At 34.5% G+C, this 16,312-nt stretch overlaps 1 protein-coding gene across 3 annotated transcripts in view; it reads left to right on the plus strand.

Annotated features, from left to right (window-relative positions):
- The window catches only part of RANBP17 (RAN binding protein 17), a 318,451-nt gene that overhangs the window by 71,191 nt on the left and 230,948 nt on the right, over positions 1-16,312 (plus strand). For all 3 annotated transcript variants that reach the window (XM_082622432.1, XM_082622433.1, XM_082622434.1), the window contains 2 exons: positions 3,372-3,477; positions 12,636-12,771. In XM_082622432.1, the coding sequence (XP_082478558.1) occupies positions 3,372-3,477; positions 12,636-12,771 (242 nt within the window). The remainder of the gene's footprint in view (positions 1-3,371; positions 3,478-12,635; positions 12,772-16,312) is intronic.

Consider the following 16,312-nt stretch of genomic DNA (forward strand, 5'->3'; position numbering starts at 1 on the left):
ATATTTTAAAAATAATGACTCTCATAGGGCAGGTAAGTTATTATACTACATTCACCAAAGATTATGGTCACAATGTTTTAGATTCATATCAATTATATAAAATGTGTATGCCCCACACACATTGGAGCACAATCTATTGATGATAACCTTTGTAAGATTCTGAGAAATACAGTCGATTCTCCTTATTTGGTATTTAATGTTCTATAAAGTTTCTGTGAACACTGAATTAGCAAATATTAAACCATTGCTCCTAGGGGAAATACAGGTTGGGTTCCTGCAGGCTTCTGGTCACATTTTTGTCAACTGATCAACATATAACCTTGTGTTATGTATTCCTGCTTAAAGATACTTTACATTAATATATATCATTGATTCGTTAACATTGAACTCACAGCCAACAGCACTACAACCCATGCCTGGATGAAGCTTAACACGTGTTATTTTCTCTACAAGGTACATAATAGCTTTTTTTTTTTTCACTTAGGAACACTAGGCAACACATTAGCACTACTCTTGTTGACGATTTTAAACAGTAAAATTATAAACAAGGAGCACAAAAGTGCAAAAACAATGTGATACCAGAAAGGGATACTTAGCTGTTTATAGTATGAGAGATGAAACAATAAAGCAGATTGTTGCTTTGTTTTACCTAATCTTGGAATGTGAACATTGGGCAACTTAAATTATTTGCTGTTCTGCATCTGTCCATGAATGATCACAAATTTTGATTTGGGGGATTAGAAATAAATTTTACCAAGTGGATGAATTTGCAAATAGCAGGATAGACTAAATCATACCTTGCATTGAATGTGCGTTAAGAAGCTGCTTTTATTTAAGCAATAGAAATGTAACTACCATTAACATTCATTTTTAATAACGACTCTACATTTTAATGTTTACTAACTTGATAATAAGCTGTTAACTTCTTCTTGCCTGGTTCATACTGTATTTTCTATGTAATGATTTCTTAATTCAATAACCCATGTCTATTTGATAACTTATGTATGCCAGTCACTGTTTCAGGCTCTGGATATGCAATAGACAGCCAAACAGAAAAAATAACAGCTGTCATGCAGTGTACATTCTATTGGAAGAGACAAGTAACAAAGCAAGATAAATAATAAAATATATATTATGTTAGAAAGTGATAAGTAAAATTAAAAAAATAATGAATCAGGAAAGGTGGATATGAAATGTTGGCAGATTGTATTCTGGTTATCTTTTGCCCAAAACTTAGTGGTTTATCAAATAACAATTTGATATGAATTGTATGAATGAATGAATCATATGGTATGTGAATTATATTTCAGTAAAGTTGTTTAGGTGATAGGTTCAAGTGAGTGGAGGTTCCCAGTAGAACAAAGGATTGTTGGAAGATTCATTTTTGTAGATATTGAAATCATAACTGGTTATGATAAAAAAAATACAGTTGGAAAGAGTGGCAGTGAAGCAGCAGCTAACACGGTCAAAAAAATAAGGAGTAACAACCGGAAGGATAGTAGATAATTGCAATAAGAAAGAGAATTTGGTAGTATGATGACATAGGATATAAAGCTGAGTGCTTTTAAAATGGAGAGAAAGGGGCTTCCCTGGTGGCGCAGTGGTTGAGAGTCCGCCTGCCGATGCAGGAGACAGGGGTTCGTGCCCAGGTCTGGGAGGATCCCACATGCCGCGGAGCGGCTGGGCCCGTGAGCTGTGGCCGCTGAGCCTGCGTGTCCGGAGCCTGTGCTCCGCAACGGGAGAGGCCACAACAGCGTAGAGGCCCGTGTACTGCAAAAAAAAAAAAAAAAAAAAAAAAAAAATGGAGAGAAAGGAGACTGTTCTGGAGGTAAAAATGAGGAACATCAAGTGAACATCTGGGTTCAAGGCCCAAGTTACAAGAGGTGTGGAAGAGAAATCAGCTACCACTTGAGAGGGTCCACAGAAGGAAGCGGGGTCATCAGGGGAGAGCATTATGTTATTAATAGGCATTTATATTGATCATAAAATACATTTCAACTGCATATGGTAACAATATTGCTATCTTCAGTTTCCTCCATGGGCCTTTTTTTCTGTTACTTTTTTTCACTAATTATACATATCTTGAAGCTTGAGTCTGTTTTATGAATTACTTGATCAAATTAGTGTTCTGTTTTACATTGGTAATGTATAAGGCTACATACTTAAGTCAGTTATGATTTATTTATGGCTTTGTGATAGGTTAAGGGATGTGGATACTTACCAGGTTATATTTCTGCCTTACAGGAAGTTTGCCACCTCAAGAGGCTTATGTCTCTCCAGAAGTTTGAAGGAATTGTTGATTAGTTGTAGTGACTGGTAGAATCCACAGGAATATAGGAAGAATGTGTTTTTCTTCCCACATTTATTTATCCTTCCTAGGTCTTCCAACAAGCATGGGCAGTCTCTTTTCAATACCTTATAAAAAGCACCTCAGTTCACTTGAAAAAGTTTCCCAATAGAGAAAAATAATTGATTTTAGTATTATAAAATAGCCGGCTCATCTTTGAAAAGTCAGTCCCCAAGATTAGCATAAAGTTTCTTTTTAGAAAAATAATTGGTTTGTTAATTATTCATAAATGTCTCAAAAATCCTGGAGAATTTGATACATAGATCAACGAATCTAGAGATGTGAAGTAATGTGCCTAAACAAAAATTATTCAATAAATACCTCCATTTCTAAACTAGTCAGTCTTGGCTGCCCCCAAAGTAAGATTTCTGAAAACTATAAGGCATTGCCATTTGTGCCACTGTTGTAAAGTTATTTAGTCCTTTGCTACTACTGCCTGTGAGGTTAATCTGGTTGTCAAACAATGTAATTCGCATAGTGAAAATTTTGGATTTTTTAAAAATTATGCATAAACATGTAAAGGGAGTAAATGTATTACCATCCATTATCTTCCAAGCCTGGGCAATTTTTTAAATGATCAGACTGGTACTATCATGATATTGACTATTCAGAGGAGGTACTGGTCATTGGATCATACTGGTACTTAATAACAGCCCTTGATGTTGACATAACATTTGGTGTTTTGTTATCAAGTTTATGTTAATCAAATCTTCATGGTAGATATTATTTTCTCCATTTTGCAAATGAAAATCCTAAGCCCTAAAGAGGTAAGTAACTTATGCAAGATCACATAGCAGATTGGTAGAGCTGGGATTCATAGTTGTATCTGGCTCTAAAACGTGTCATTTTCACTATTATACTACCTTGGTGAACTTAAAATCCAACTCTTCACTCTGTCAAGAACTGAGTTCACAGTAGTTTATCACTTGTGTGGAAGAACTTTTGCTAATTTTAGAATATTGTGAAAAATAAGCTTTATTTCTATCAATACTTCCTAAACGATTTTTTCCTTGTTATATATTAGGACGTCTTGCCTGGCTGGTATACTTGGTTGGGACAGTTGTTGGAGGAAGATTAACATATATCAGTACAGATGAACATGATGCTATGGATGGAGAATTATCCTGTCGGTAAGTAGTAGCCATATAATTTACAGAAATTTACTAAGTACTTAGAAATTTAGTTACTGAGCTGCTATTATGAGCTAAAGCATTTTGTACTTGGCCTTTTGGAGAAGGTATTATTTTCCTTTTTACTGATGAGAAAACCAAGGCTTAAGTGATTTGTAAAAGTCATATCTCTAATAAGTAGTATAGTCAAATATATTCATATGAATAGTATGAGTAAGCTGGTTTTCCATATATTTTAATTCATTTTTAATAACATCTTTCTTTATAACAAAGTAATACATGTTTTTGTTGAACACTAAAGATTCAAATGAAAAGAAAGTTATATATTAATTTGGAAATAAGTACTGTCATTTGGTAAAGATCTTTGAGTCTTTTTAATTAATGTTTGAGAGTATATGTACATTACATGTGTATTTTTCAACTTTTTGTCAACAAAAGTTATACTATAATATTGTTTTGTAAACTAAAATGGGGATACTAGTACTATATCAAATTCATTTTGGGCTGTTGTAAGGATTAAATGAGTTAATAATTTTAAAATAATTTTAAAGTGCTTAGGACAATGCCTGGCAAATAGTAAGCACTATATTACCAAAAAAAACCCCCAAATAATTCTTTTTTAAAAACTCAAACATAATAATTATTTATCTAGACATGACATATTCTAAGCTATACCATAATTTAAATAGGTCCTTGCTCTGAGAATTTTAGGTTGTTTCTCAATTTTTCTTTATTATAAAGGTGAATATTCTTTTAGCTATATCTTTATGTAGATCAAAATAATTTTATTAGAGTTAAGTCCTAAAAGCTGAATAGCTGGTTGAATAGTATATAGCATTTTAAAGACTTTCAATACACATTACCAAATGGCCTTCTGGAAAAGTTGTACCAGTTTATCCTCTGAATCCAAAGACCATGAGAGGCTATTGTGTTTTTTTTTTGTTTTTTTTTTGCAATTGAATGCTAGGTGATAGGATTCTTATCTTTGCCAGTTCATAGGTAACTGATGTCTCATTTTAATTTGTATTTCTTTGTTTACAAGTGGTGTCAAACATTCTTTTCCATTCCTTTTCTTGCCATTTCTATTTTCTCTTTGTGATTTTTTATTATATGTAGATTGTATCATTCACCTGGTTTTCTTTTATGATTATCTTTCCTAATCTATCCGTAAGAACTCAGTATATATCAGTATATATCAAAGATTGTAATATTTTGCTATTCATTTTGAATACATTTTCTCCATATGTTTTAATTTGTTTTAGAAATTGCTTTTTTACTGGCTTTAAATATTTATATATTAAGATCTATGAATTTTTTCTTTCATACTTTTTTCAATGCTCATGTTTAGAAAGGTTGTTCCACACCTGGATAATAAAAATATTCTGCTATATTTTCTCCTGGATCTTTTATGGTTTCAGCTTCTTATATTTAATTTTTAATATATCCAACATTTATTTTGTTATGTACTTTTTCGAAAGTTTCCAAGTGTTAACCAGTTAATGTCAAACCCCACCCTCTACTGATTTGAAATGCTGCATATATCTTACACAAAATTCTCATGTCTTTTTTAGGCCTTTCATTCTTCTCCACTGATCTTGGAAGTCTATTAGTACACCACTATCACCCTACTGAAGTCTTTAGTGTGATATTCTCCCTCATTATTATTCTTAAATATATTCCTAACTGTTTAATAAATTTGTTGCCATTTTGAATAGAGATTTCTCTCTCATTTCATACCCTTTTCAACCTTTAAACTACCTCATTTCAATGAACTTTGAATCTGAATGGAACAAATATTTTTAGTTTTTCCTAAGATTTATTATTTCCAATATCAAACCACTTTAAAATATGACTGGGGCGGGCCTCCCTGGTGGCGCAGTGGTTGAGAGTCCGCCTGCCGATGCAGGGGATACGGGTTCGTGCCCCGGTCTGGGAGGATCCCATATGCCGCGGAGCGGCTGGGCCCGTGAGCCACGGCCGCTGGGCCTGCGCATCCGGAGCCTGTGCTCCGCAACGGGAGAGGCCACAACAGTGAGAGGCCCGCATACCGCAAAAAGAATAGAAAAAAAAAAAAAAAAAAAATGACTGGGGCATTCTCAAAATGCTTTGATTAATTTTAAACCAAGTGAACAATTTACTTCTGTACCATCTTTTAATATAACATTACATATTTAGTAAAGTGGGAATTAAGAATAATTCTTGCTATAGTTAGTTTGATTTTTTTTTAATGTTTTCATCATCAAGTAGAGAATTTCCCACTGGCACTATTTTCCAAAAATATATATATAACAGGAAATAAACAAAAGTATCTGCCAAGTAGAAAATTTTAATTTTTTCTTTAAGTGGCAAACATATTTAGCTCTAAGTAAGATTTGTTTTGTGTTTAGCCTGTTTTCCCTAGGAAACAAAGTCTTAGTTGAAGTTTATGGGCTAAGATTTTTTTGTGGGGTGGGGAAAAGGATACATTTTCAGTGAAGGAAGAATGAAGGAAAAGTGAGTAAAAGATAAAACAAGTTAGGTGTTGATTAGTTGATGAAAATATTGCGACCAGAGTTCCTCGGGAACCTATTCCTGTATTACCTCTAGGAGCAGTGGTTCAGTATTTGCTAATTCAGTTTTTACGGCCATTTTACAGCATATAACTACCATAAATAATGAGAATCAACTATAGAAGGTGGTGCATTACACACCTGGTTGCTCACTTTTACAGGTTTCCCCAGAGACCACATGGAACAACTGTGCTTCAAAGCAGTCCATCTTGGTGTGGGGGTGGGGGATGGGGACTAAGGGCAAGTGGTTTATCTGTTGACTTATTTCTGCATCCCATTTTTTTAGTGGTTGAAATCTACTCCCGGAGTGTTTAACTTTTCCATACTTCTTAGTTGTGTTCCCTGGCCTCTTTGAGGAGCTGCTGGGGAAGCCAGAGCTACTATTGGTCCTGTTGGTTGGAGGTAGGGGCTGGCTGGAGCTATGGTAGGCCTTTCCTCCCCCTGAGTGAGGATTTATAACTGCAGTATCTGTGTGAGTCTTTACTGGGGCTGCAAGGCAAGTGGTTGAGCCCAGGGACAGGAGGAGAGGTGGTGGTGGGGTTGGTGGGGGGTTAAACAGGGCCGAGCAGATTCAAGGTGGGGTATGTACCAGGACTTACATAATTTGCCTAGAAAAAACATAAATATATGTGTTTTAACATACTGAGATTTTAAATAAGAATGATGTTATATGTAAAATTTTAAAATATCAATTTCACATGGAGAAATTCCAGGTAACTGGAACTGTCATACTGTTGCCTTCTGGTGTTGTTATATGATAACCTTTTTAACTCCTGGGAGGACACTACCAAATTAGAAGTTGAGAAGCTCCTGCCAAAAATCTATGTGTTATTTTATCAGAAAAAGGTTGATATTCATAAAACCTTTCAATATTGTGATAATGATATTTAAAACATGTTACTTTAACATTTTAAAATATGCTGCTTTAACTTAGCAAATAAGTATATTTGTGCTCAGGCCACACAATTCTGATTAAATAAAGATAACTTTATAGTCATTTCAGTTTCATTCATCATGACCAGAATGTAAACCTCTTGAGAGATTTCCCAGGGATTTTGTCTTATCCTGTATCCTCTCTAATTTGCTGGTGGCTGCTTCTTTTCAGCTCATTCCTCTCAGTTAGGCCACCCTCTGTTTCTGTGTCTTCATGTTGCTCTCACCTGTTCATCTCTCACTCATTCCTCATTATTCATTGAAGACTTTTGCAGCTAGCTCAGTGTTTTGCTCTCTGCCCCAAACCCTGCTGTGATATAGATGACCTCAACTTCTTTCCCATCTGGTAGTGTTGCTTCCTCTTCTCTACACAAGAAACTTCCAGTGGCTTCCTGTCACACGTGAAACAAGTTCCAAATTCTTGTCATAGCCCAAAGTGTACTGTGCTACTTCTCTGACCTTATTTCCTATCCCTTTTCATTCAACTCAGCTACATACACTGACCTCCTTGCTATTGAGTATTACCAATATGTTTTCACTTTAGGGCCTTCACGCTTCTCTTCTGCTAGGAATGCTTTCTCCCAGATGTTTATGTAGTACTCCGTCAATCTGGACTGTACCCAGGTGTCTCTACCTCTTTTGACCTCCCTATCCAAAATAACATCCTTACCCTACTTTATTTTTCTTCACAGTACTTATTACCTCTTGATGTTTATTTGTTTATTCCACTAGAATAGGGAAAGAAAAAGCTTTATCTGCTTTGTTCACTGCTGTATCTTTATCTCATCTGCCTGGCAAAACCTAAACTCTGAAGGAATTCAGAGTTTTCTCTTAATTTGTCGAGTGATAAAAGAAATCGCACACTTCTTTAGATAGGTACCATTGCCAACTAAGATATCTTTTTTTTTTTTTAACCTTAACTGAGCCCTCAGCATGGCTCAGTGATTTGTGTTATTTTAGTAATTCTTATCTTCTGACTTCCAAACACTTACTAAACTGTTTTCCTTGCATGTTTTGTCCCACATGTACCTCTAATTCAGTGACTAAGCTTAAACTCATCTCTTCCATCCACTCCCGACCCTGTCTCTCTTTGTGTGTCTCATCAGTGTCCACTCAATTGCCTAGGCTTGAATCCTGGGACTTCTCCTTAACTTTTTTTTTCTCTCACCAGCATCCGTATAGTCATCAAATTCTGTCACTTCTACCTTCTGCTTATCCCAATTAGTCCAGTTATTTCTATTACCCTTGCTGTTTTAACTCCTTTCATCATTTGCCCGGATTCATGCTACAGTTTTATGTGGGCACCACCTCTCTGGCTTTCTAAAATAAAGATTTGATTATGTCTGTGCTTTGCTTAAAGTCTGCAATGACTTTCCTTGCTACTGGGATTAAAATCAATGTGATTTATCAGGCTCTTCATAATCTGGGGCCTGCCTGTCTCAGTAGCCTCATCTCGTGCCACTGACTCTCTTATAGCCGTATAGAACTTTTTTCAGCTCTTAAATGAGCCGTGCTTCCCGCCCCCCCCCGCCCCCGTTTAGAAAGCTGCACATGCTTTCCCCTTTCTCTTGACACTCTCTGCTCTGTTCCATCCTAGAATGTTAGGAACTCTCGCTAATTTCTTTGTAGTGTTTATTATAGCACTTGTCATTCCTTATTCTAATTACTTGCATAAGCTATAGATTTCTGGAGGACTGGGAATATATATGTTTTGCTCAGTATTGTATTCTGAACTCCTAATATATACCTGCCATATTGTAGGCCCAAATATTTGTTGACTGAATAAATACTTACGGAATTGGATATTAAGGGGAATATAAAAGAATTGATTATCCAAACATTCATTTCTTTATACTTGAAATGGTGTACATATACTTGGATCAAAATTATTTAATATTTATCGTTTTATTCCCTCCATGCTCCAAAGATAATTTAAGATAAAGGTAAAAATAAATGTAGGACAATAAATTGAAACACAAGCGAATATTGTATATACAATACAAGCTTTGGTCTTATGCACTTATTAGAGGTGGCCACAGATCTTTGAAGGACACTGTGGCAGAGACTACTAGTTGTCTTGTATCTCTTCTTTCCTTCTTCTGCAGTAATAGAATACCTGAAATGTTTTGCTGGGCATTGGCCACCTGAATAAGACTAGATTTACTAGAATCTCTTGCAGCTAGTTGTGGTTAAGTGATTATGTTCTGGGCAATTGAATGTAAGTGAATGTGGTACGTGTAACATACATGCACATGGGTGGAGCTGAAGAAGCCATCTTAGACCATAAAGTGATTGGGTGAGTGGAGGCAAGTGTAACAACAAGATGGAAGGAACCTGAGTCCCTGATACACCGTGGAGCACCAACTAGTCCTAGAGCATTGCCTTGAATTTTTTTTTTGCTTGAGAGAAAAATAAACATCTATATTGTTTAAGCCATTGTTTTTGGATTTCAGTCACTTGCAGCTGAACTTCTTGTACGACTGTCAAAGCTTATTTGACAGATGGATCATGTACCCTTCTGGGAACTCTTTCCTACTCTCCTGCCGGGGATTGTTGGGGTGCCTTTGCAATTCATATCAAGCTAGTGATTTGCATTGCCTCTTAGGCAAATGCAAATCACCAGCTTGATATGAGTTGTAAAGGCACCCCAACAAACTTGGCTATTGGTTTCATGTCTTCCTCAGATTTTTGGAAGATATGTTATTAAAAAGAAATAAAAGTAAACAAGCAATTGCATAGAATCAACAAAGAACCAGAGTAAGAAAAAGGAGGTCCTACTCATAAAGAATTTAAAAGCAGGATATGCTTTAAGTCACTTAAGAAATCACCTGGATCCAAAGATGAAGTTTGGTGTATCTATTTATTTAACTAAAATTTACTTCAGGAGTCTGTGCATTCACAAGTACACAGAGTTTAAAAGTGAGCTTTGTCCCTCCTTTCAAAATCAAAGAATAAACACATCTTTTTAGGAAAAACAAACAAACCTGGTTGACTCATTCTTAAACTTGATCTTTATAAGCTTTCCTTTATGAATTTTAATAGCATTAAAGATATTTAGTAAGTGAAGTTACTTTTAAATAAGTAGCTTAATTTAGGAATTAATAACTATAAAAATGGTTACCAAAATATTATTTCATAACACTTTGGCAATAAATACCAAGTTTTTTAAAGAAGTTCATTCTCTGTAACCTAGACATTTTGTTCGTAGAACTCTTTGCTGGTAGGGAATAGGAGAGTAATTATATTTCACTGAAATGTAAGTTTGTATTCAGAATGAGATTATTAAAATTTGGTGTAGCCTTAATTTTATACAATATTTTGGAAAGTTATTTAATAATATGAAAAAAATAATTGGGCAAGATATGTTTAGTGAGATAGTTCAATGGAATAAAATAAACGGTCCAGGAAGTAATATGAATGCATAAATGGACCTAATGTATGTGATAAGGGGGTAATTGAAAATAGTGGGCAAAAGACAGACTATACAAGAAAGAAATGGTGTTGAAGCAGCTGGGTAGCCATCTGCGAAAAAATGTTGATCCATATCTCACCAGATAGGTTCAAGATTAATTTCAGTGTATCATACAGGTGAATGTAAAAAGATGGAACAAAACCCCTCAAATTTGAGTAAGATCTTGTTATTATATAAAATCCATAAGAGAAAAATTGGTAAGGTTTTCTGCATAAGAAAAAGAAGGAAAACATGCATGGTATTAAAAAAACACCATAGGGCTTCCCTGGTGGCGCAGTGGTTGAGAGTCCGCCTGCCGATGCAGGGGACATGGGTTCGTGCCCCGGTCCGGGAAGATCCCACATGCCGCGGAGCGGCTGGGCCCGTGAGCCATGGCCGCTGAGCCTGTGCATCCGGAGCTTGTGTTCCACAACGGGAGAGGCCACAACAGTGAGAGGCCCGTGTACCGCAAAAACAAAAAACGAACAAAAAAAACCCCCACCATAATCAAAGTCAAAAGACAAATGAAAAAGTGGGGGAAAATATTTACATCTCAATCACAGGCAAAGGGCTCAGTTTTCTAATATATAAAGAATTTGTAGAAATTAGCAATAAAAAAATAACCCAACAGAAAAATCAAAAAAGGATATGAGCAAAAAGGGCACACAAAAGGACATATGTATTACTTAAAAATATAGAAAATTTTGACTTTACATTCATGAGAGAAATACAAATTAAAACTTCACTGAGTTACCATTTTTCAGATTCCAGTAAATTGTAAAGTTTAATATCACCCTGAATTATCTATATGTATATAGACACTCTCATTTACTGATGATGGGAGTATAAATTGTTTCAGTTTCATTGGAAGGTAATTTTGTAATAGCTATCAAAATTGTAAATTCATATTCTTTAAGCTAGTAATTTGACTTTTACTGATGTATATTATAACTGAACATGTGTGCAGTGATGTGTACAAGATTGTTAATTGAAGCATTTTTGTAACAGCCAAAAATTATAAACAACCTTAGTGTCCCTCAGTGGGGGAAAGTATGAAAATAATGTGGTATGTTCATATAATGATGTTCAGCAGCTGTAAAAAGAGAATAAGGAAGCTCTTTATATCTGACATGAAAAGATCTATAAGATATATTATTAAATGAAAAAAGCTAGGTTTAACAATATAACAGTGTAGTATGCTCCATATGTGTAAAATAGTTGGGAGGAGAATGTATAGTCATACATACATTTTAAAAGTCTCTGGAATGACACAAACTGTTAACAGCGTGTGTGTGTATGTTCTTGTGTGCATACATAGAAGGAAGTGAGTGGGTTAGGGCTAGGCATAGCTGCCTTTGCACAATGAGAAAAAAGAGAAATAGGTGCTGTTTCCTTCAGAACGTCTACTTCTGTTTCTTAAAAATTTTATTATTATATGCTAATTTTGTTAGCACCAGGCAGTTGGCAGCCATTCACTGGAAAATTTTAATGAAAGTAGATAACAGAAGGATTTGGGGGTGGGGGGAAATTCTAGACTAAGCTTTTTATTTTATTAAGCTTTTTCTGTAGGAAATTTAATTTAACCTTTAGTTCATTTATGATTTTTTGATAATAATAGTTGCATACTTGTATTAAAAATATTTGATTTTGTTAAGATCATCTTGTAATTTATTTCAGGTAAAATTCTTATTACTCATTAAGAAAGTGATACAGCTTGATGGGTGTACCTCTTTTTATTTTTATTTTGAACCATATGACCCCAAAATATATAGTTATATGAAAATATGTTGTAATGAAAAAGTAAAATACAAAACTACACATTCAATATCATTCTTCTTTTACTAAAATATTATATATATACATAAATATGTAAGTTAGTACCTGTATTTATATAATAGTTATAATTGTAGATATTTACTATATATGTATTATGTATGTACATGTCATATGTATCTATATATAAATGTTTACTAAAATAATAAATGCATGTCCATGTAGGTTTGTATGCATGTATATGAAGTGCATGTGTTAGGAAAAAGGGCTAGAAGGAATTAGACCAAATTGTAGTATGTCTTCGTGGTAGGATTTCAGATGATTTTTAAAAATATTTTCTTTATAAGCATTTGTATTTTTCCACTTTTTATATTATGTAAAATTGATGATAAATGTTTAATGGTATTTCTCTAAGAATTTTTACTGAAGCTTCTTTTTTCCTTCATGAAAAGTGTTTTTCAGCTTATATCTTTAATGGATACTGGATTGCCTCAGTGTTCTAATGAGAAAATAGAACTTGCAATTCTGTGGTTCTTGGATCAGTTTCGTAAAACGTATGTTGGTGATCAACTTCAGCGAACCTCAAAGGTAGGTTTTTACTAGAGATTAAAATTAATGTTATTGAAGATGAAGAAAGGTGTTCACATGTAACAGCTTTAAGCTGAATGATATATTTGGGCAATTTCTACATAAGAAATTTAGTTGATCAATTAAAGTCAATTGATTAATTGGTATTGAAGGCAATGTGAGATTGCTTGTTTTATGCCTAGATTTACCATTGTCTTTGAAGATTGATTGGCAGAGTTAGTGAATATTTTTTATGTGGTTAGTCATTAGTTAAGATTAGTTAGTCATTAGTTAACCTTAATGAATTTTGCCTTATTGTATTTCAAGGTTTAAAACATACGATTTACTCTTTTAGTAGTTCTGAGGGTTTTGGTGGGGTTTTTTGATACTTATTTATGTGGTTTCCAGTGTATTTTCCACTCATTCCTTGGCATTTTTACATGATAAATGATGAGGACGAGAAGAGTAAGACATGCCTTTGAGAGGCCGCAGTTAACTTAGTGAAGGGAACACTTCTACTATGGTAATTGAAAGTTTAGCATTAGCATGTTCAGATGAATTGATCTTAAGGCATTAAGGCATTATTGAGGGCATTTATGTGAACCCTAACCAGATACTTAGTAGTACTTGGACACTGAGTAAGATCTATGAGGTTTTTTTTTTTTCTTTTCTTCCTAGAATAATAACTCTTTCGAAAACCTTCTCTGTTGAAAGTCCTAAGGATATTCTTATCTCCTTTGGATTTATAGTTTGTATTAGTAATGTTAAGAGATTAAGTTCTAGAATAAGCTTTTTATATTGAACTGAGCTTTTTTTTCCCTGGGAAATTTAGCTTAACCTTCAGTTCATTTATGGTTTTCTGTTAATAGTGGTTGTATAGTAGTATGAAAAGTATTTGATTTTGTTAAGATCATCCTTTAGTTTACTTCAGATAAAACTTTCTTTGCTTTTTAAGAAGGTGATGTAGTTTGATGCTTTCTTTGTGAAATACATTGTGATATTTTATTGCCATTTAGGATTTGTTTTCATTCAGAATTAATATCAAAAAAAATTTCTTAGAATTAAGCTGACATTGAATGAGACCACTAGGGAGAAAAAGGAGTAGCTAGATATAACTGTTTTAGATTGACAGTAAGACAAATTAGAATCAGACAAAAATTACATGGTATAAAATTTATACAGGGTACACATTGAATTATGATAAACTGTCTTGTTTTAAATGTACCCAGAGAGTTTATTTTGCTTTTGCAAAAGTGAATACTCTTGAAACATTGCTTATCTAATATCCATTTGGTCTGGGTCCTAAATCAGAGCAGTGTAATATGGAGTGGAAAAGCCTTAAAAGTATTGTGGTTAAAGCACTTGGAAATAATTATGTAAAATGAAATCAATTGTTTCAGGGCAATGGGTTTGAGAAGTTTTTTTCCCGAAGATTCTTAAATATATAAAAATTTTAATATAACGTAATTGTGAAAAAAGTGAATTATATAAGATAAGTTTTTCTTTTTTGAAATTGCTTACATATTAGGAAAAAATAAACACATCATCAGACTGGTGTTGATTCTTTTATTTTAATTTTACTCTAACATTTTTGGTGCATCTTATCCTATTTTCAAAGAGAATAAGGTGATTTTATTTCTGAGGCATTCCTACTGCATAACCTTGAAGTGAAGCCAAAGCTTTCCACTTTTCTTTTCTTTTTTTCTGGCTTGTCTGCTGATCTGCCTTAGTAGGAACTGTTTTGGGGGTCCTTATCGTGTGCCCTGGCACTCTTCTAGGAACTCTTCACATTCTCTCTAGGTCTTATAACAAGCCTGCAAGTTTGGTATTATTGTTTCCATTTTACAAATGAAAGAACAGACTGTGTAAGACATTTATAAGTTCTCTACATACTGTTTTTCTGTCAATCAACTAAGGAGGACCAGATGGAAAATATTTTTTGGTGAGAGCATTCCGTATTATGGCAAAAAAAGGGAGAGCATTAGGTTAAAGTAAGCGAATAATGTTCACTGTGTACTTATTTTGTACCAGGAACTTTCCTAAGCTCTCTTAAGCATTATGTCATTTAATTGGATCATATAGAGTATAACTTAAAGTTCTTCCCAGTCTCTTTTCTATGTATATCATCAGTTTCATGCTTCACTACTCCATACTTGTATTGCATACTTTATGTGTACTAAATTTTTTCCAGCTCCTTTAACAGTCTACATTCTCTTTCAATTCTGGACCTTTGAAAAAAAAATGTTTCCTTTGCCTAGGACACTATTTTTTTAAATTCAGCTTCCATTTCCCTGCCTTACTTAGCTAACTTCTACTTTTCTTTCACATCAGATACCCCATCCTTTAGGATGCTCTTCTTAACTTAAATTCTGGGAGAGTTTCTGTCCCCTATTTTAGGATTATTATACTGCATTGTAATTATTTCTTAGCAAAACATATAGAGACTATAATTTGGGTTAGGACTGTTCTATCTTCTTTATTGTTATCACCTCCACATGCTTGGCATATTCCTTGTATGCTTTCTACTAGATAATGGTTGAATGTGTATATTTAGTAGAATTTCATAGGAATTGGGTCTAGATATCATATATAATACTTTCAGGTAATAAAGGGTATGTTCTTGAGTTGGAAAATGATGCTGACTTTAGTGAAATTGTTTGACAATTTTTTTAAGGCATATTAATTTATTTTTAATTAATTAATTTATTTATTTTTGGCTGCATTGGGTCTTTGTTGCTGCACACGGGCTTTCTCTAGTTGCAGCGAGTGGGGGCTACTCTTTGTTGTGGTGCACGGCCTTCTCATTACGGTGGCTTCTCTAGGCACGGGCTCTAGGCATGCAGGCTCAGTAGTTGTGGCATGTGGGCTTCAGTAGTTGTGGCTCATGGGCCCCAGAGCACAGGCTCAGTAGTTGTGGCTCACGGGCTTAGTTGCTCCGCGGCATGTGGGATCTTCCCGGACCGGGGCACGAACCCGTGTCCCCTGCATCGGCAGGCGGACTCTCTACCACTGTGCCACCAGGGAAGCCCTGTATGAGTTTCTTGAAAGTAAATACTAGGAGTGGAATTGCTAGGTTGTGGAATGTTCATATCTTCAGCTTTACAAGATATTATCAAGTTGCCCTCCTAAGTGTTGTAACAGTTTATTCTTCCTCCCCCAGCGGAGTAGGTGTGTGTTGCTGTGTATTGTCATAATACTTGCTTTTGTCAGTCTTTAAATTTTGCCATTCTTCAGAGAACACATTTCTTACTGTGCCATTTCTCTGCTTAAAATTATTATTGATTTCCCATTATTTACAAAATAAATTTCTTCTTATGGTCAAACTTCACCTACCTTTGCACCTTTTTCTTTTGATGCTGCATTCTATTCTATGACATGATGTATATGTGCTGCTGTGTATTTATTTCCTGCTTGCATATTTCAATTATCCAATGAATATTAATAAGTACTTTATATTAAGGCCAGGGATACAAAGGCAAATAGGATGATCCATCTCCCCAGTAAGTTTATTAATTAAAGAGGGAAGATAGCAAATAAAGAAAAAAAATAGAAAATTTATCTA

Source organism: Mesoplodon mirus (genome assembly GCF_964341445.2).
Source record: "Mesoplodon mirus genome assembly, chromosome: 5".
NCBI classification, from domain to species: domain Eukaryota; kingdom Metazoa; phylum Chordata; class Mammalia; order Artiodactyla; family Ziphiidae; genus Mesoplodon; species Mesoplodon mirus.